The sequence below is a fragment of the Armigeres subalbatus genome, chromosome 2 (assembly GCF_024139115.2).
Source record: "Armigeres subalbatus isolate Guangzhou_Male chromosome 2, GZ_Asu_2, whole genome shotgun sequence".
In the NCBI taxonomy this organism is placed as follows: Eukaryota; Metazoa; Arthropoda; class Insecta; order Diptera; family Culicidae; genus Armigeres; species Armigeres subalbatus.
Window position 1 is genome coordinate 226,908,556 of NC_085140.1, and position 20,879 is coordinate 226,929,434.

The 20,879-nt window shown below is 35.6% G+C and overlaps 1 protein-coding gene across 4 annotated transcripts in view; it reads left to right on the forward strand.

The window, feature by feature from the left end:
• The window catches only part of LOC134211811 (uncharacterized), a 40,631-nt gene that overhangs the window by 1,531 nt on the left and 18,221 nt on the right, over positions 1–20,879 (forward strand). For all 4 annotated transcript variants that reach the window (XM_062689084.1, XM_062689081.1, XM_062689083.1 and 1 more), the window contains 6 exons: positions 4,080–4,186; positions 4,258–4,387; positions 4,452–4,686; positions 9,284–9,498; positions 9,562–9,726; positions 10,328–10,698. In XM_062689084.1, coding sequence (XP_062545068.1) covers positions 4,080–4,186; positions 4,258–4,387; positions 4,452–4,686; positions 9,284–9,498; positions 9,562–9,726; positions 10,328–10,698 — 1,223 coding nt within the window. The remainder of the gene's footprint in view (positions 1–4,079; positions 4,187–4,257; positions 4,388–4,451; positions 4,687–9,283; positions 9,499–9,561; positions 9,727–10,327; positions 10,699–20,879) is intronic.

Here is a 20,879-nt window from a genome sequence, read left to right on the forward strand (position 1 = left end):
GCCGGGCAAACTCTAATCTTCTTGCGGTTTTCTGCATAACCATCTGTATTAAATTCTTCAAGATCTGAATGAGTAGCATAGTTCTTCATTGTAAGTTGTGCCGTCCAACTGTAATTCACTGTTTTTGGATGTTTCTGCATACATTTTTGCATATAAACTTCCAACGAGTTTAGCACCACCCAAACGTTGACCGATTTGTGTCAAGCCAAGATTCAAGCACTTTGGTTTGGTTCACCATTTTCTTTTTGAACGCAATGACCGGCCATTATCAAATTCAATAGCGATGAACAAGGCTTTGCCTTCTTTCAAATGCAACTTGTTATGAAAAAATCGGTTCATAATAACTGTGCGGAAAATTAGGAAATCTTTTACAAAAACACACACACACACTCGACTTGACTAGGAAAAATGGATATCATATCCATCAAACTATTTCAATCAATACGCGACGTAAATTCAGCAAAATGTGCAACAACTGTTCTGATGTTAGTTATTCATTATAGCACCCAAATGGGTGTTATAATGGATTTTTTGCCATTCCTGATCATAATACCTGGTTTACAGTTGGCGTTTGAGTGATAAAACGGCCTACTTTTAATGACCAATGACTTGGGTGTTTTAATGAACATTATGCAACTCAAATGGGTTGCATAAAATCCATTAAAGCACTCATTTGGGTGCTATAATGGAAAACCAGCATTAGAACAAAAGTTACATGACCACATTCAGCTAAATTGGCTTGGGTGAGTGTTCAAATAGTGTATTCTCTGTGCCACGTAATAAATGAAATAATTTAATGAATATGACATCAAAATCTCCAAAGGCTGGTTTATCTATCGCCTTACGGTGTGTCCAGCACACAATGGGGCACGATAACATGGAATCTGTTTGTTTTCTGCAGCATCATGATTTTTTGGCAAGATTGGTCATGTTAAGTGAATAAAATTGTACCATTTTGGTTCAGATTTATCATATTTAAGCCCATTTTTCGTCATTGCAAAAAATAGCGTGTGCAACTCGTTGCAAAACTCGATGTTTCAGCACTCGTAGTATTTATCCAACTCGGCAAGCCTCGTTGGATAAACGTACAACTCGTGCTGAAAAAATCATCTTTTTGCAACTAGTTGCACAAACTACTATTATACAACTTATTTAGGATGCATAATGGTCATTAAAGCACTAATTTCTTTGGTATGGGAAAGTAGGCCGTATTATCACTCAAATGCAAACTGTAAACCAGATATTATGATCAGGAATTGCAGGAAAGTATATTTTGCACTTAAGCTTTAAAAAATGAGCATAGAATACATTCATATAATAAAAATCTAAATAGTTTTGTTTATGATCTTATTGTCGAACAATAAAAGATGAGCCGGATATTCCCATAATTAGCTGATTGTTTTCAAGTACCTACTATACTGCCGTGTGCGGCATAGTTGTCCCATTCGTAAAAACACTGAATTGAGGAAAACGCATTTTAAACTTTTAAATGTTTTCGCTCAAAACATCAATATTTTGCGTGTACAATATATTTTGAATAAATGTACCACATGTATAATGCATTAATATACACCACCTGTTGATTATTTATAAACATACCTGTTTAGTTTTGATGAAATATTGGATGGGACTGTTATGCTGCAATTTATTATTTAAATTGACTGATTATCAGCAAACCAGTCCCACTGTCGGGTCACCCACTATGCGATATTTGGAGATTTAATTAAATATAACAAGATAAATGTAATTCGACTGAAATTACTAGACAAAAACATAATAAAAATTGCCTGAAAACTAGGGACCAGACAAACAGATGTAACAACCTATAAATGTCCTTCGTGGTCAAAATATAATAAATAAGCAATATCACACGTACCACATTTTTTCCTTTAGCGCAAAGTAGTTTATCTTAAAATATGCTCTTCAGACGGTTTGTTGTTACTATACAATGTATCTCACAAAAAAATGTTCGTTTGTCTGTGGCAATATGTAGCAATCATTTCGTCAGAGACTAAACAAGAGTGAATTGTTCTGGATAGTGCGTGAATATTCAAAGTTTATTCTTGTTTTAATCTCGAAAAGGTATTGCTAGTTAGCGTTGTTTAACCTGATACTTCTTAAAATTGTTGTTTTTAAGAAAAAGGTAAGGTCCGATTTCGATAATGCGTTGCTAATCGAAACTTTGATTGTTATGCCCTGTGGTAAGTGAGCCATAAATAATTAGGGATGGAACATTACGTTTTTCTCTTCCACGAATTGTATTTTATCTTAAATGATCTAAAAATTATGTTAATATTATTGAACTGGTGCTAATCAAGAACGGTTTTCAATTCAGCTAACACCACCCCTTATTATGCATGTACTAGCCACAGATTGGAAATCTAATTTATGAATAGCTAGTTGATTAAAATTACTTCACTAAACTCACGTGGGAGTCAAAAATTTTGGAATAATTTTCCATAACAAAAGAGCTAGAAGAATTTAACATATATTTTATTATCTTTTTTCAAATTATTCATTTATTTACATTTATAAAGGGTAATTTTTCCGATCTTCATCTCACTGAACATATATTCATCTCATCGCGAGACAAAGAAATACAGCACCAATTTGCGTCAACATGCGTGCTCACAGCTGAAAAAAAATTACAAAAATAAGAAACAAATCAAATGGCCTTCCATTGCTTTGTTTTTGACGGGATGAATATCGGAGCCATGAGATAAATTCCAGGAGCAGTTCCCCTATTACATCTAAAAGAATATGATTTCTTTGTATATTATTCGAAAAATCATATAGAGTTTTGCAAGGTGGAAAAAATATCATATTTTACATTATTACAAACAGAATTACAGATGGGACTGTTATGCTGCAATTTATAAGATGGGACAAAATGACTTGATATTTTTTTTAGAGTTTTGTAGAACAAACTTCCCCTTTTTATTAATTTCTTATAAAGATTAGCTTAAGTTCTGCTGATTTCAACAAATAACTTAAACTCAGTGAAAAATCGAATGGGACAATTATGCCGCACTTGGCAGTATACTCGACAGGTATTCCCGGCAGGCTATTACCCTTCCATTTATTTCAGTTTCAACTAGATGCACCATCATTTTACAAGCGAGTGCTGTTGATTGTTGTAAAGTTTTGGGAATATTGCCATTGCTTATTTTAATTGTGCGGTGTTACTGCCTATCTTGGGTGATTCTTCACTTCTTTCTTATGGACATAACGACATGCAAAGGACAAATGTTTTTTGTGTCATACTACTGGATACCGTAGGAGCTCTTGTCCCAGCAGAAAAAAATAAAGTTGTTAATGAAACTAAGATTGCGGATACATCGGAAAAAACACAGGCTGGAGAAGAAATTGTTGGACCGGAAGAAGAAATAAATGAAGTTCATACTGATGTGCAGGGGCTCAGTTACAGCAGAAACAAGAGTCCGAGATTGACGACGATTTCATCCTGCGGATCGACAGAATTCCGTACACGCTAACTTTTACCTACTCAGTGACTGAGTAAAATTGTATTGCCCTCTCTTTCTTTGCCACAGAAATTTTACTCAATTTCCGTCAAAAGCAGGACTACTATGAGTTATCCTGCTTTCGATGGAAATTGAGTAAAATATCCGTGAGAAAAAAAGAGATGGCAATACAATTTTACTCAGTCACTGAGTAAGCGAAAATTAGAGTGTAATACTAACAACTGGTTGGTGAATGGTTTCAAAATCATGATGAAATAAAAGACAGAGAAGTTAGGCACAATCCATTGTCGGGCCCAATTCACTTCATTGGGATCTAGCAAATACGTTAAATAAGGCGGAAAGGCTCTCGTCTTATCAATGAATAAATATTGTGTTCATTTAAATCAATTGCGGTCAGCTCCTTGATGTTCAAAGAAAACGCCTGAGCATATACACTCGAATATATAAATACGAAAAACATGTTATACATAAATTCCACATATAATCGATACTTTCAAGACACCTGGCCCTTATTATCTTCCAAAATATTCAAGAACCCTCGAGACGCGCCTGAGATAACATCCTGAATTAATTTTGTCAATATTGCCTCAATTTCAGTGAAGCTTACAGAGCTTGGAGTGAACGATCTGATAACTGTATTGTTCCAGAGCAAAACATTCAGCCTCTTTTCCGTGATTTTAAATTATTCCCAACGTCCGAACAAGGTATGTATTTTAGTTTTAGTATATTTACTCCTCTGTTTTGTTTTATGTATTTTTTTAATTAACTGTTCTAGTACATGACATGTTAAGAACCGCCAGACTCATCGTGAGAGGTTGTAACAATTGTAATAAAGTCTCTAAACATAAAAATGGATTGACATTCGGTGAATTCTCAGTGCTGTTATCAGACATACGTAAAATTAGGTAAGCATTAGTTATTCTTACATAAGAATACTGGCAATACAGTTAAATTGTATTTTTATTTCAGGCATACATCTATTCTCAACAGTCATGACATCACACAGTCGACAGGTTATAGTACTACTGATTCATCCCAAAACGATAAAGGAATCAGTTCAGGGCTCGATGAACATTCTATAGCAAATAATGAAGCCACTTCGGGGCCGGAGGTTTTCTTAGGAGGCTCTTGTAATCCAACCACCTGGCGAGCTGATGTTGCAATACCCACTTTAAAACAATTAGGAATTACGTTCTACAATCCGGTAATTATATAGAAACATTTTTATTATTTCATAACCATGTCAATTGTTTCCAACATCTCTAAATGGCTCGACATTTCAATTGGTGCTTGGCATGCATTTCAATTCAGTGTTATAGGGTAACGGTACCAATAGTGGAGGTATTGGTAGATCCACAAAAGTAAATATTTTTTAAAAATTGATAATTATGGAAAATTTACTGCGTTATTATGTTAGTCAATAGATAAACTAATGAATTTCCTAACAAAAATGAGATAGATTTCATTTATCATCAACAATTACCAAATATTGCTTGCACCACTATGGGTACACTGTTCCTTTAGTGGCGGTAAAAAATAATTTTGGTTCCTATAGTGGTGCTATCCATTGGTTTCTTATGAGACTCGCCACTATTGGTACAGTTGCACCACTATAGGTGCAAGGGAGTCAATTTTGTTAAAGAAAATCATTGTTTTCAATAGTTTTTCAAGCGAAATATTAAAGTAAGTTGCATTTAACAGAATATTTAAAGCACGACGCATCAACTGAAACCATCGTTAAGTCTATAAATATGATAAATCTCATTAAAACCCCACTACCTCCACTATTGGTGCTACCTTCACTAAGGGTACGGTTACCCTATTAGCACTTCCACAGGTATTAATTGAAAGCTTTTGTTTGTGCTTTCATTGAATGAATACAATTAAGTTTTCAAATACTTAGAGTAAAATCAGTCGTGATTCAGTTTCATTGCAAATTTTCGAACTCTATTCTAGTTGAAATCTGGAACAAAATTGAATATGCCCAAGCATTCTAAGTTTTATAACGTTCTTGAAGAACCTAATCAAGACTATATGAGTGTTATAAAACAAGCATGAAACCAAAATGTTGCTGGAGAAGGTCGCTGGTTTTCCCAGCATATGCTGAGGGCATTCATCAAACGAGTGAACGGAGTGTTTTCTATCCTATGAAAAAGGCACAATAAATGTCAGGTTTAGAACGGATATCCATTTATGATTCTATTAAGACTGAAAGCCGAGAACTGTCTACATATGACAACAGAGTGCTTCATAATGGAATTAATGTGAGGGAACTGTTCCATTTTCCATCTCACTAAACAAAACAAAGAAATACAGCACCAATCTCGTCACTTTTTTTTTTGCTAACATGCGTCCGCAGTCCTGGAGGAAATTTCCAAAACCCCACTCAGTGCCGTAAGTGCCAAAAATGGGGTCACGGAACTAAATATTACCACATGGATGCAAGAAATTGTTATTTGGACAAATTCTGGACAACTCTCTTTTATTGCTGGCTACTTGCCTTTCCAGTGCAATGGGCAGCAAAGGAATTTGTTGAGAGCTGATCTTCAAATTCCAATTCGCAACAAATCCAAATTTTCATAATTGGTGACTTCAATGCCAAACATCGTCCATGGAATAATGCTCGAAACAATTCCAATGGTAAAATTTTATTTGAAGATTGTTCTACGGGATATTATACTATTCAATATCCCAATGGACCAACTTGTTTTTCTTCCAGTCGAAATCCTTCTACAATTGATTTAGTTTTAACGGATTCAAGTCAGCTGTATGGCCAATTAATAACTCATGCAGACTTTGACTCTGATCACCTACCTGTGACGTTTGAAATCTCACAGGAAGCCATTAACAATCCAATCAGCTCTACTTTTAATTATCATAGAACTGATTGGGATTTATATAAAACGTATATCGATAGGAATTTTGATGTTGACATTCCTCTCGATACCAAAAGTGATATTGATAATGCTCTCGTATCTTTGACAAATTTAATTGTCGAAGCCAGAGGTATTGCAATTCCTAAATGTGAAATTAAATTCAACTCCATTATTATTGACGACGATCTTCAGCTACTGATCCGTCTAAAAATGTGACGCGAAGGCAATACCAAAGAACTCGCGATCACGTGTTGAAAGTTATTTGGCGAGATTTGCAAAATGAAATTAAAACAGATTAATCCACCTAGCGGCGATGATGCCTTTCTCGTGCATCGTAAAATGTACTGAAAAAATCACATAGGAAAGGTAAAAAAAGCACTTTAGGGGGATAGATCGCATATTTTCTATCATTTTTCATGTTTTTGCATTAATTACTATGCACTCCCACCATTCTTGAAAAAAAAAAAAAATTCGATTTTGAATTTTTTTTTCCAAGGGAAAAAAACAATGATTTTTCAATAATTCCGAAATGCAATGTCCGATCGGGCCAATTTTCAAAAGCAAACAATGGGACCGCATTCCCCGTCGAATGCGATTTGTTGCGAGTAAATCAGGTAATGCTAAGTTCCAAAAGTGTGTCTACAAAATTTGTACACATACACACATACACACACACACATACATACATACACACAAACAGACATCACCTCAATTCGTCGAGCTGAGTCGATTGGTATATAACACTATGGGTCTCCGAGCCTTCTATCAAAAGTTTGGTTTTGGAGTGAAATTATAGCCTTTACGTATACTTAGTATACGAGAAAGGCAAAAACGTTTCGCTATTCTTAGAAATATCAACTTTGAGTATAATGCCTCGAAGTTGGATCCCAGCTCGAAACCCTTTTGGAAATTAACGAAAATTCTTGAAAAACCTCAAAAGCCAATTCCAGCGCTTAAAGAGGGAAATAAAATTTTATCAACAAATGGCGAAAAGGCTCAAAAACTTGCTCAGCAGTTCGAGAGTGCCCATAATTTTAGTCTAGGTATCACAAGTCCAATTCCTCAGGTTACACGGAGCTTCGAAGACATTCTCAATCAAGAGAATGTTTTTGACCCTTCGTTGGAAGCTAACTTGGAGGAAGTGAGATCTACGACGCCAAAGTTGTTCCAATTTTAAAGCCGGACAAAAATCTAGCTGAGGCTTCTAGTTATCGCCCAATCAGTTTGCTTTCTTCAATAAGCAAACTGTTGATTTTACGTCCGTTGACGTTTTTATTCGTTTATAGTCATATAGACTATTAATCCCTTTATATTGAAGGGTGTTGAGGGGGTGGGAATCTAACCCATGACCATCTGATTTAGAGTCAGATGTGTAAACAACTACTCTACGGACCCCCTGTTAAGCAAACTATTGGAAAATATTATTTTAAATAGAATGATGGTTCATATTAATGACAATTTTATTTTTGCTGATGAGCAATTTGGTTTTCGCTATGGGCATTCAACCACTCATCAGTTATTAAGAGTATCGAACTTAATTCGGCTCAACAAATCTGGAGGATATTCGTCTGGAGTCGCTCTTATTGATATAGAGAAAGCATTTGGCAGTGTTTGTCATGGAGTTTTATTTTAAAATTGATGAGTTTCAATTTTCCTCTGTACATTATTAAACTGATCCAAAACTATTTATCAGATCGCTTACTGCAGGTTAATTATCAGAAATCTAAATCTGATAGATTACCTACAAAAGCTGGTGTTCCCCATGGCAGTATACTGGGCCCCATATTGTATAACATTTTTTTACTTCTGACTCACCTGATTTATCACCAGGGTGTCAAAAATCTTTGTTTGTAGATGACACGGGCCTTTCCGTCAAAGGGCGTAGCCTTCGTGTCATTTGTAGTAGCTTGCAAAAAAGTTTGGATATTTTCTCCGCTTACTTGCGAAAATTCCCCAAATGCTTCCAAAACTCAGCTTATAATTTTCCCACATAAGCCGAGAGCCTCTTATTTGAAACCTTTTAGCAGACATATTGTCACTCTAAATGGGGCTCCAATTAATTGGTCTAGCGAAACTAGTACCAATGAACTTCATAGAATTTCTAATATTGAGACATTGCAACAAATGTCCAACAAAATAATTTCCAATTTTAGACAAAATGCAACGATTAGCTCCTTGTACCCTTAGTATAAAATTATAATGAATAAAGCTTTCAATAAATGATTAAATTTGTTATGATTAAATTATTCAACTGTATGATTAAAGAATATGAATAATTATTTATTCATTTTTGACAATGATTAATAGTTATGATTAACGATTAAATTTATTTTTGACAATAATTAACAATTATGATTAGTGAATAAAACGTTTGGAGTATGATTAACGATTGTCGATCGTGATTGAATGTTGACACAATGTGCGTATGATTAAAAATATGATTAATGACTAATGATTATGAATAATCAAATTGAATTATTTTCATAGTGATCAAAAGTCAAGCAACCATTCTACCCAATTGGGTTAATAAATGGTCTAAGAATCATATGATTAAGATTGAAGATTAATGAATAAAAGCGATGTATGCAATGATTAAAATTGATGATTAATGAATAAACTCAAATCAATTATGAATATGATTAGTGATTAATGATTAAATGTAAAATTCTATTATTAACGATTAGTGATTAATGATATAATCATATTTTGTGTATGATTATGATTAATGTATAATGATTAAATAACCCATCATTCATTAATCATGATTAAATCTATGATTAATCATTAATGCTCTGGTTGCATGTAACATTATAAATGTTGCATACAACATATATTATGTTGTATGGCACATGCTTATGTTGCATGGAACCTGTCTTGACTCGATATTTGTTTATATATTTCTTTACACGCATTTTATCATTATAGCAAGTTTCAGAGTGGACACCAGATCTGCTAGAATTGGAACACAGAGCGAAGGAAAAAGCGAAGGTTTTGTTTTTTGTTATGGATCCTCAAACAAGATCAGCTGCTGGTGCTATTGAAGTTGCTAACATAGCCGGGAGGAATTCTAAACACCTTGTTCTAGTTCTCTTACCATACGTACAGCAGCAGAAAATTTTGAACGAAACTTTAACATTAGAGTAAGTACAAGTTTTCTTCTCATTTGTAATCAAATGTACGCTAATTTGTAAATATCCAAACAGTGAATATAAGGACCTTTCTCGAAATCAGCAGCTATTGAAACAACTTGTGCGACGAAGAGGGCTACCAGTGCTTGATAAAATTTCGCTTGCATTAGAACACATAAAAAATATTTTGTCAGGAGGACCGTGTCGGGACCAGCCACATAACATAGCAACAAGATTGATGTAAGTTATTATTCACTAGTCTCGATTAAGAATATGTGCCAAAACATGAGTGAGTTGCATTGCGCCCATACATACATACACACACAAAGACATCGCCTCAGTTCGTCAAGCTGAGTCGATTGGTATATAACACTATAGGTCTTTGGGCCTTTTATCTAAAGTTCGGGTTTCGAGTGATCTTATTGTATGAGCAAGGTAAAAAACACCAAATAATAAAAAAATAACACTTTAGGCAGATAGGGGAACTGTTCCGTTTTCCATCTCACTGACCATATATTCATCTCGTCGCTTCTTTCTGCTAACATGCGTGCTCACTGCTGAAAAAAATCACAAAAATAAGAAAACCAAATTCCTTTTCATTGCTTTGTTTTGATGAGATGAATATAGGAACTATGGGATGAAGTGCCGAACCATTCTTCTATGTGCCATTTTTGGCATTGGAAATGAACGTTTTTGTTATTTCTTTTAAAAAACTATTTATCATATGGTTTTATCATGACGTTACTTTTATATTAGACATAAAATCTAAGTATTGTAATTTTCATATATATCACCAATTTAACATTATCAAACATTTGAAGAAATTATTTTAATTTTGCAGATCTATTCGGCGTACTTTTGATAGAGTTGTGGACAACAGTGATAAAGTAATGACCTTAACGCAATGCCAAACAGCACTGACTGCGCTTGGCTATCCATCTGGAATAGTGTCTATTAGTGTGATAAAACAAATTTTATCGTATTTCGATGATTTATGTCGACAGCAATCTACGAGTGAACCACAACATTCATCATTACCTAGAACTACCAACGGTTACACCGATGACAAAATTTCGATAACATTCGACAACTTTTGTATCCTAGAATCCTACTTATCCGTCCTTCAGCAAGAGATTTTAGAAACGAGTTGCGTTTCCCCCATCAAAGGAACTAACCTTCAGCAACCACCAATATATCTCACAGACTTCCAAGGTAAGTAAGTAAAATTTAAAAATGCGATAGAAGGTGAAATTCTCGAGTTTTATTTCGCTCACTGCGAAAAATAAATGTTTGGAAATATATTTCCTTAGGTCGATTTCCTATTAAACATACATGGTCGGGGTTCTGCCAAATCGCACCAGGCAGCTTTTTAACTGACTTGTGATATTTTGTTCGTAAAAGGACAACGGGAATAATTTTACATCAATTCATACGTACATTAGTTGTGGGTTGAAGGATATTCCATACGATATGTGTTGAAAAAAATATGCTAAGAAAAACCCTGGACTGAAAAATGGGTAGTTTTTTGTAAGCGCTTTTGTGTTGGCGATTTGGCAGAACCTTGCCACGTGTCATGAATGATTTCGATCATTTAGTAATGTAGATTCGATCCTATTGCATTTCGTCGATAACTCATATCAAAGGCTGCATTTAAAATGGAAATAAACATTTAATCATTTGGTATAAGTTACTGTAAGTAGCGTATTACCTCCGTAATTATTGGGATCTACAACCTCTTACGCACATTAAAATTCAACCTCCTGAATGAGTTATTGACCATTTATTAAATGATCGAGACCCAATTTACTTATCTATCTATCTTCTATCTTCTATCTATCTATATATATAAAACTCAATGTTTGTATGTTTGTATGTATGTTTGTATGTATGTTCCAGCATAACTTCTGAACCCATTTACCGATTTTAACCAAATTTGGAACACACATTCTTTATCTTGAGGAGACGATGATAGGGGGGTTAGGCATGCTATTTGGAAAAGGGGGATGGTGTGGAAGGAGGGGTATTGCTTAGTTATCGATCAACTCAGTGTAAATTCTGAACCCCTTGGCCGATTTCAACCAAATTTTGAACACAAATTCTTTATCTTAAGGATGGGACGATAGGGGGGTTGAGCATGCTCTTTGGAAAAGGGGGAGGGTATGGGGGGAGGGGTATTGCTTAGTTATCGATCAACGCAGTTTAAATTCTGAACCCCTTGGCCGATTTCGACCAAATTCGGAACACAATTACCTTAACTTAAGGCTTGTTCGCGACAAAATCTGGACACAACATCAAGAATTAATAAAAATCGATGTAGTCAGTTTATTCGGCACAGTTTTTACTTCAAATGACTTCATTCTCTGTCTATGCTTTGATATATGCACTAAAATTGGTGACATTTTAATTTCCCAAGAAACAGTTCGTGTCGAAGGATTTGTTCTCCTCTGTAGTATTTGTTTCACCTTCCCATCCTACTGCTGGTTCCCTAAAACTGTTCTTCTTCAACTCCTTGGCATCCTCATTGATGTCAAAAAAGCATCAAACTATTTCAAGACTCTATGAACAGCGTTTATATGAAAACAACAGCTTTTTAGCATGATTTCGAATCGAAAGACCTAGACCTTAATGGCGGCTGCACACAATTGATTTTCCAACCTGCTCTTTCTTCGACAACATGATCCATTACGTACTTGTAATACTAATAAATAAAATATTTTATGATAGTACAGACATACGTTCATTACTCTACGAAATATTTCACTCGTTGATGAGGTATTTCAAAAGTTATACGTGTTTTGGGGTGTCCAGATTTTGTCGCGAACAAGCCTTAAGAAGGAGACGATAGGGGGCTAAGCATGCTCTTTGGAAAAGGAGGAGGGTGTGGGGGAGGGGTATTGCTTAGTTATCGGTCAGCTCAGTGTAAATTCTGAACCCCTTGGCCGATTTCAACCGAATTTCAAACACAAATCCTTTATCTTACAGAGGGAACGATAGGGGGGTTAAGTGTGCTCTTTGGAAAAGGAGGAGGGTATGGGGGGAGGGGTATTGCTTAACTATTGATCAACGCAGTTTAAATTCTGAACCCCTTGGCCGATTTCGACCAAATTTGGAACACAATTTCCTTCTCTTAAGAAGGGGACGATAGGGGTTTAGGCATGCTCTTTGGAAAAGATGGAGGGTGTGGGACGAGGGGTGTTCTTTACAAAAGAGGGAGGGGTATTGTTTAGCAATCGATCAATTCAATGTAAATCCTGAGCCTCATGACCGATTTGAACCAAATTTGTATATTCATTAAACGAACAGTTTAGTATACCTTTTTATCGCATAGGTCAATTCAAACCAAACACGTAAGCACGTAATCCCTACCCAAAGGAAACTATTATAGAGAGGCTGGAAGGGACTTTTGGAATGGGATGGGGGGGGGGGATATTGGGATTGGGTATTGTTGTTCATCGGAATAATTGTATGCCCAGTGAAAAGCAATGATTAATGTGTTTCATTCTGAATGGTGGATGTGATTGCTTCTTCAAAAGTAGGCATTTGCCCGGAATAAGGCAATGGTGGGTGTGATCCCTTCTTTAAAAATATGCGTTGCCCGAATATGGCATCGATGAATGTTTTTCCTTCTTTAGAAATAGACGTTTTCCCGAAATAAGACATTTCAAACCCACGATCCCTTCTTCAAAATCAGTCAATGTTTTCAAAAGCCTTCTTTTAATCAAATGATAAAGTATGAATAAGTAAACACAGCTACCCTGTTGATCAATTGGTTTCATCATTTTCCGATTGTAAAAGAAAACTGCAAACCAAACTGGCAATTCCGAGCAAGGCCGGGTACATAAAGCTAGTACATATATATATATATATATATATATATATATATATATATATATATATATATATATATATATATATATATATAATCAAGTATTCAACGGAACGTTCGGGTTTTTAAAAAAACCTAGAGAAACGATTACACTTTATTGCTAACACTATCACTTCACTGCGTACTCTGTCGAACTGACTGATTGACTGGTCCGTGTCCTGCATTTAATAACTTAAACTGCTGATCGGGCAATCTGGATGTATCGCTGGGTCAGCATGGTTCAAAGTCCGAATAGGTGCTGATGTAAGTAGGGTTATTGACATAACTCCTCCGGGGTGAGAAAGGTCGTCCTCGGCCTGTAAATTACTGGTGTTGGTTGTTCCCTTAGCTTCTGGCTTATGTTGTCCTCTTGATGATCGCTCTGCTAAAGGTTGTCCTTTACTTTACGTTTTTGGGATGGTTTTTAATTTTGATAATTATCTTTTCCTACGAAGACAAAGAATGACGATGATTATGAACATTACTAAAGTTGAAGATATTCCTCCAAAGATGCTGAATATCCAGGTGTTGCTTCTATATTGTTTAAATTGGATGTGCTCAATTTTCCTCCGGTTTTCGAACAACTGACTTGAGATGAAAGATAAGTTATGTTGCTGTAAACTGATGTGTTTATTTGTAGTCCAGGGAAGGCTCCGAGAATTTCAGGTGTGTTAATCGTTACTTCGTTGTTTGTAAAGGTGGTGTTCTTTATCCAAATACTACAGTTATGGAAAGAAATGAGGTAGTTTCCATGCAGTGTCCTATTATCTGGACCACAGTTTGATGTGAGAGTTATTTGTTCCGTCTCACTGATCAAAACTTTATCTTCAGAGATCATTTGTGTAAAGCCGTGATATTGCGTGAGTGTATTGCAATGGCTTTGTTTGCCAAAAATAGGGATTTGACACATCCGGATTCTATAATTCTGATGAATGGATAACGTTGGATGAAATCATTTGGGTTTTCTGTCGAGAAAATATCTTGCCCGGATTTTATGATGTGGGTTGGAATTCCGGTAATTATTGTATTATTCACTAGTAGTGGAGTGATTTGGATAACTTCCGCTTTTGTATCTAATTTTGGGATTCGTAGAATGTACAGCAACATCTCTTGTTTGATGGCGATTTTGGATTCAACGAAATCTAATGCTGCCTCCGGAAATTGTGTTGTAATTCCTTGTTCGTTAATTATGGATTCTATTGCGAAGATCTCTTTTAGTGATAGCAGTTTACTGTTTGCGAGCGATAATCTGGATTTTAAGATGGTATCCTCTATGTCTCTTAGGATATTAAAAGTGGAGTCCATGTAGGCTAGAAGGTTCAGAGCGTCTACTTCCTGAAGTAAAATTTTGTTCATTAAATTGTCCCTTTGGATTATTTCGTTAACGATCCTGGTTATGTCCTCGATGCGTTCGTTGGTTCTTGTGTTGATTTGGATCTGTTGATTATTGTTATCTATTAGCTCGTTCAAGGTACTATTGATGAGTTTAAGGTCGTCTGCATCTGGCGTGCCAGCTATCCATTTGAGTGCCGTTCCGATTGCATCGTATCTCCTAACTCTCCTACTTCTGATTGGTTTTATTTGATAAAACGTATCGAGTAAATCCCTACTTCTCCTAGAGACCAGTTCAAATATTGGAATTTTTGGATCTAATTTTCTTGTTAACGTGTGGAAGTTAAGTACATTCTGTTCTATATTAGTAAGATTTATGGGGTGAACAATTGTTGTAGTTCCAGTCTGTATCCCGCAGTTTCTTATGTCGTTTTCGGTTATTGCTGGGTCGAACCTAGTTCTGCACTGGATCCGCTCTAACAGCTGTCAAAACGTTCGGTTATTCGTTCAGGTTGGATCGCGATCCGCACCAGATCCGACCCAAAATGAATGAGGTTCGCTCTGCCGATTTATCGAGATCCAACCTAGATTCACCAATACATTCGAACACAAACTGTCAAAATGGTGTTTATGTTTACGCTAAAGGAAAATGAAAACGTAAAAGACAAGGATGGGTATTTGATTTCGTTTGTTTCATTTGTTAAATTTATCAATTTTGTTGTTGTCTTCCACGCAAAAATTGATTATTTCAATGTCTTCTGCTGTTTCTCTGTTGTGCTGTCTTCAAGTTTCTCTGATGGTGAATCGGATTCAGATATCGACATATGTTTCGCTGATTACCTCAGATGGTAGCTCCATTATAAACAAAATGAGGGTTGAACATTTAGTTGAAAATGTGATTTATAAAATGCAGTGACGAGAAGGTAGCTGCATTTATTCATTATTACGTTGTGTATTCGTACATATACTTTAGGTATAATTGCTCTATCAATGGGAAAATAGCGTACCAAAGTATCTGCCGCTATGAAGTTATTTATACCAAAATGTCCTTACCATTATTTTATTCATTATTGCAGTTCTGTGCACATAATGTATTAACCCTGGAATTAACCATTTATAAGGCTTTAGCAACTATGTTGCCTTCGACAAATTTAGGAACAGTTTTCATACGAATTGTGCATAATTTTTGAGAGGAAGAAAGGTTTTTAATTGTAATTCGTTAAAAAACCGACAAAGACATATTTATTCCCATTCATATTTATTATGTTGAATCTCCTGTTTAGATTATGTAGTGAAAAATTATTTGCCTCTTTTGTATACATATTTGGTTTTTGCAGTTCTGACGAAATCGCAATTTATCCCAAAGGGTCCCCTCTGGGGAGAAAAATAGCAGAAAGAATGCAAATAGCAAAAAAGAATGCTGTTCAACTCTTGTACGATTTGATTCTTTGTTTTAAAATAAAAGGCATTAAATCTAAATAAATTTTGTATTGGATTTTTTACAAAGTGTTCCCATATTTTCTTGTTCTGTTCCATTTCAATGACATAATTGATAATTCAAATCTACTGTAACACAATCACTGTTACCCAAAAAGCCATATGGAATCAGCATAATAGTTTATCGGGAAACACGGATTGCCATAAATTTTTTCGCGGCAATCCACATTTCCGTCGTCATTCATCACAAGCTCCTAATCACATTAATTTATTGATGGATTAATAGCCATTTTAGTCATTAAACGATTAACAGAAGAAACGTCTGATTTCCCCCATAATTCATTAAACAAGAAAAAATAACACTAATAACAAAATTCAATAGATAAAATATGTCTGTTTCTGCCAGCTGACAGAAGTGCAAATTGAAAACAAAACAGATGATAGGGCTTGAGTTCTCACTAATACCATCATACTGACTCGATCCCGATTCGTTTTTCGTTCGGTTATTCAGAGTCGGGGTCGGACCTGACCCAGGTTTAAAACCGAAAACGACATTAGTTTCAACAAAAGCACTGGATCTGTGTGAAGATTCCTTATTTCCATTTTAGATTCGGCAAGTAGAAAGAGGGCCAGAAAGTGGATGATAATCTGTAATATGTATTTTACGTCTTTAACCGTTTGATTTTATTTTCATTTCTTTTAATATTTCTCTCGTTTTTAAAAGTTCTATGTTTCACATCACAAGCTATAGTTTCTTTGGCGCGGGGATCTCGTTTTGTCCTAATATTTGGGATAACATAAACTGTTTGGTTGTCTTTAATTTCGGGTGGATCTTCTTTATTACAATTTTGTTTTCTTTGTTTAATTTGGGCTTTGTACATATTGATCCTAGCATCCGTAAATAATTTGTTTGCTTTATAAACAATGTCTATTGGGTTGCTATTATTATTATTAAAAAGTAGCTCGTTAGGTGTAAAAGATGTGGCAGAATGAACAGAGTTATTATATAAAGCAACTGATAGTTTGATTATTGATTTTGTTCCTAATTTTTCGAATTTATGTTTATTGCTGTTAAAGATTTCAATTATAGTCGAGTGAGCCCTTTCGATCTGACCATTTGCTTCTGATGAAGAAGCATAAGCTAAAGAAGATCCTGTTTGCGTAATAAAATTTCTAAATTGAATTGACTGAAATGTCGTTTCGTGGTCTGTCACAATTAACTTTGGGATACCGAAAGATACAAAGTACTTAGTCAAGGCTTTTTGGACATCGATAAGGGTTTTTGTTTTCATGTTGTATAATTGGAGGTGTTTAGTAAATGAATCTATCAAGGAAAGAAAGTTGCATGAATCCATTATAAAAATATCCATATGAACACGTTCCATTGGTTTTTCGGTTATTGGGCGAGGGGAAATTTTTATATTGTACGGCTTACGCTCGTACTTATGAGCATTACAGACACGACAGGAGTTGATGAACATATTGATAAGCTTGCTCATTTTAGGGAAGTAGTAGGACCTTTTCAATTGAGATATCACTTCCGTTATACCTCGGTGTGTTCGCTCGTGTTCGCTAATAATCAATTGATTCTGTCTTTCTTCGTTTTGTACATCTTCAACGAAAAATATATTAAGCTCTTTTAGTGGAATGTATTAAACCGTCTAAGACGAATTAAGTACTGTCCATTTAATTCCACTAGTTAATTTTCGTTATCTTTGCAGATACGTATTTCGACCACAACTGTGTGGTCGTCTTCAGTGTCTTGTACTCGACTCGACTAGTCGACTAGTCGACTTAGTCGACTAAGTCGAGTCGAGTACAAGACACTGAAGACGACCACACAGTTGTGGTCGAAATACGTATCTGCAAAGATAACGAAAATTAACTAGTGGAATTAAATGGACAGTACTTAATTCGTCTTAGACGGTTTATCTTCAACGAGTTTAGTTGTAAAAACGAAGTGACCTTTTGCATCAAAGTGTTCTTTGAATGCCTCTTGTATTATTAACATAATGGGTTCAAGGGCGAGAATGGCGGTTTGCTTACCATTGTGGTGGAGCTTCAGGGATTCGGTAACGTCTTCTTTAGAAAAGTTAGGTTGTGCCACGATCGTTCGTCGATGATTTTGAAAGAGAGTTTCCTTTATTACTGTGGTTATTCCAGATATCCGAAAAATCAGTTGATTTTTATAGTGGTTGACAGGTCGATCTACAAAATGTATATAAAAGTCATTAGAATCATCTCCACTATGTACTGTTTCTAAATCCGCAGATGGTTCATCTATGTTTTGTTCTCCTTGATTGATACCTGAAATGGAAGAATTTGCATTAATATCGATTTCATTTTGGTTGACCTCTAAAGGGCGTCGGCTTAGGGCGTCAGCAACTACGTTTGCGCGTCCTTCTTTATATTTTATGTCATAATCGAAATTTTCTAGGTCTAATCTCCATCTTAGAATTTTGGGGTTTTTATCTGAAGTTTTGATAAAAGTAAGGGGTTTGTGATCAGTAACAAGAGTGTATCGTGATTCCGTGTCTGACAATGTTCTGGATCCAAAAGCGATAGGTCTTTCAATTCCTTCTTGCATTTGTGACAGAACTGCACCTAATGCGTGGTCTGACGCATCTGTGGTTAATATAAAAGGTTTATCGTATTGTGGATAAGCTAATACTTGATCCGTAGATATGATTTGCTTCAATGTATTGAATGCGTTCACGTAATTCTGGAATTGGAGGTTTAATACTTCGCCCTTTTTTAAATATTTTGTCATATGTCTTGTAATTTTCGAAAAATCTCTGATAAACCGGCGATAGTATCCTGCTAATCCTAGGAATTGTTTAATCTGTGTGTCCGTTTTGGGAATTGGCCAGTTAATAATCTTTTCAATTTTTTCAGGATTTGGTTTCACGCCATCTTCAGAGATGATGTGACCAAGGAATTCTGTTTCTTTCTCTAAAAATTCACACTTGTCAAGTTGTATTTTTAAATTGAATTGTGACAATCTTTTCAAAATCAATGTAAGATTTTTCAAATGTTCCTTCAGGTTCCGTCCAACGATAACAATATCGTCGAGGTACACGTAACATATGGTCCCGATATATTCCTTAAGAATGTTGTTCATGGCCCTCTGGAAAGTGGCCGGGGCGTTTTTTAGACCAAATGGCATTCTAGTGAACTCAAAGTGACCTTTGTCCATAGAAAATGCCGTTTTCTCCCTGTGGATGGGATCCATTTCGATCTGGTGGAATCCAGATTTGAGGTCCAGTGTTGTGAAATATACAGATTTTCCTACAAGTGGTCAAGTATATCTTCTATTTGTGGCATGGGGTATTTATCGTCTATTGTTTTGTCATTTAATTTCCTATAGTCTATAACAACTCGTATTTTGCGTTTTCCAGACGCATCTGTTTTTTTTGGCACCACCCATATTGGAGAGGAATATGGACTGGATGAATGGGCGATAATACCATTATCAAGCATTTCTTGAATCTGGTCTTCAACATCTTTCCGAAAATGATGAGGATAACGGTAGCTTTTAGTGTAAACAGGGGCATCGTTATTGGTTACAATTTTATGTTTTATAGCGGTGGTCGATGATAATTTCTCACCTTTCCGTAATAAAACTTCTTGATTTTCGAAAATCAAGTCCAATAGCTCCGCTTTTTCTAATGGCGATAAGTGCTCTGTTCTAATAATGTCACATATTTCTTCGTTACTCAGTTTTTGCGTAGATTGAATGGGGATCAGGTCTATTGTTTCATAGTTGTTAACTGTAACCTTGAGGCTTGGGAGTTTTGGAAGTTCCTTTTCGTTGAAATAATATTAATTGTGGTTTTGAAGTTGTCTGCTCTGTATAATCCTGGTTCGACAACTGAGTCTGCATTCAATTTCTGGAACTCTGGAACGAACCAGTCTCCATTGTTTAATGTGTCTACCGTGATCGTGTGGTGGTATACAGGGGTTTTGAAGGAAATATTTTAAGAATGTTATCTTTTCTCCATTTATAAGAAGTGTCTCGGATCTGAAATTTAATTTTGCCTCATATCTGGCGAGAGTTTCAGCGCCTAGTATGCCATCGAAAAAATAATGAAATTTATATTCGTAAAACGATAGTGGGGAAGGTGTTTGAAGATATTTAGTTTTCCTTTATGCTTTATAGTTTGGTTTCCCTTGACGTTTTTATAGAAGTGTTGATGGATTTAGGCTGTGGTAAAAGCCTGGTGAAATGATATTTTTATTAGCGCCAGAGTCAATCAAGAGATTCATAATCCTGTTTGTCTCTGGGTGTTTAATCTTGAGATATGGTAAGTAATTCATGTTTCGTTTTTCAGCTCCGTCTGTATTTGAAAATTTACCGAAATTTCTTGTGGTGCTTCATCTTCGGACTCTGAAGTATCAAGTTCTTGGTTGTTTATGAGTTTCCTATTCAGTGTTAAACGGCTCTTAGTGGATTCCGTTTCCATCGGGGTCGATAAGGGTGTTGTTTTTTCTTCTGCAGTCTTGTTTTGTGAATGGGGTTTCTCAAATCTAGGATTCTGTTTGAAATGTTTTGTCTGTTTGGGTTGTTCCGACATGTAGGAGGCTGTTAACTCTTTAGACTTAAATTTGCATAAAAATGCGTACGCGTCTTCAATGTCAGTGGGTCTTGCGGCTTGCGCATACCCAAAGTAAGGTTCCTTAAGGCCGGCCATAAAAGCGGCGAGGCCGTCCTCATCTATGAATGTGTTAATGGCCTGCCAATTATCCTTGTATAGTTGTT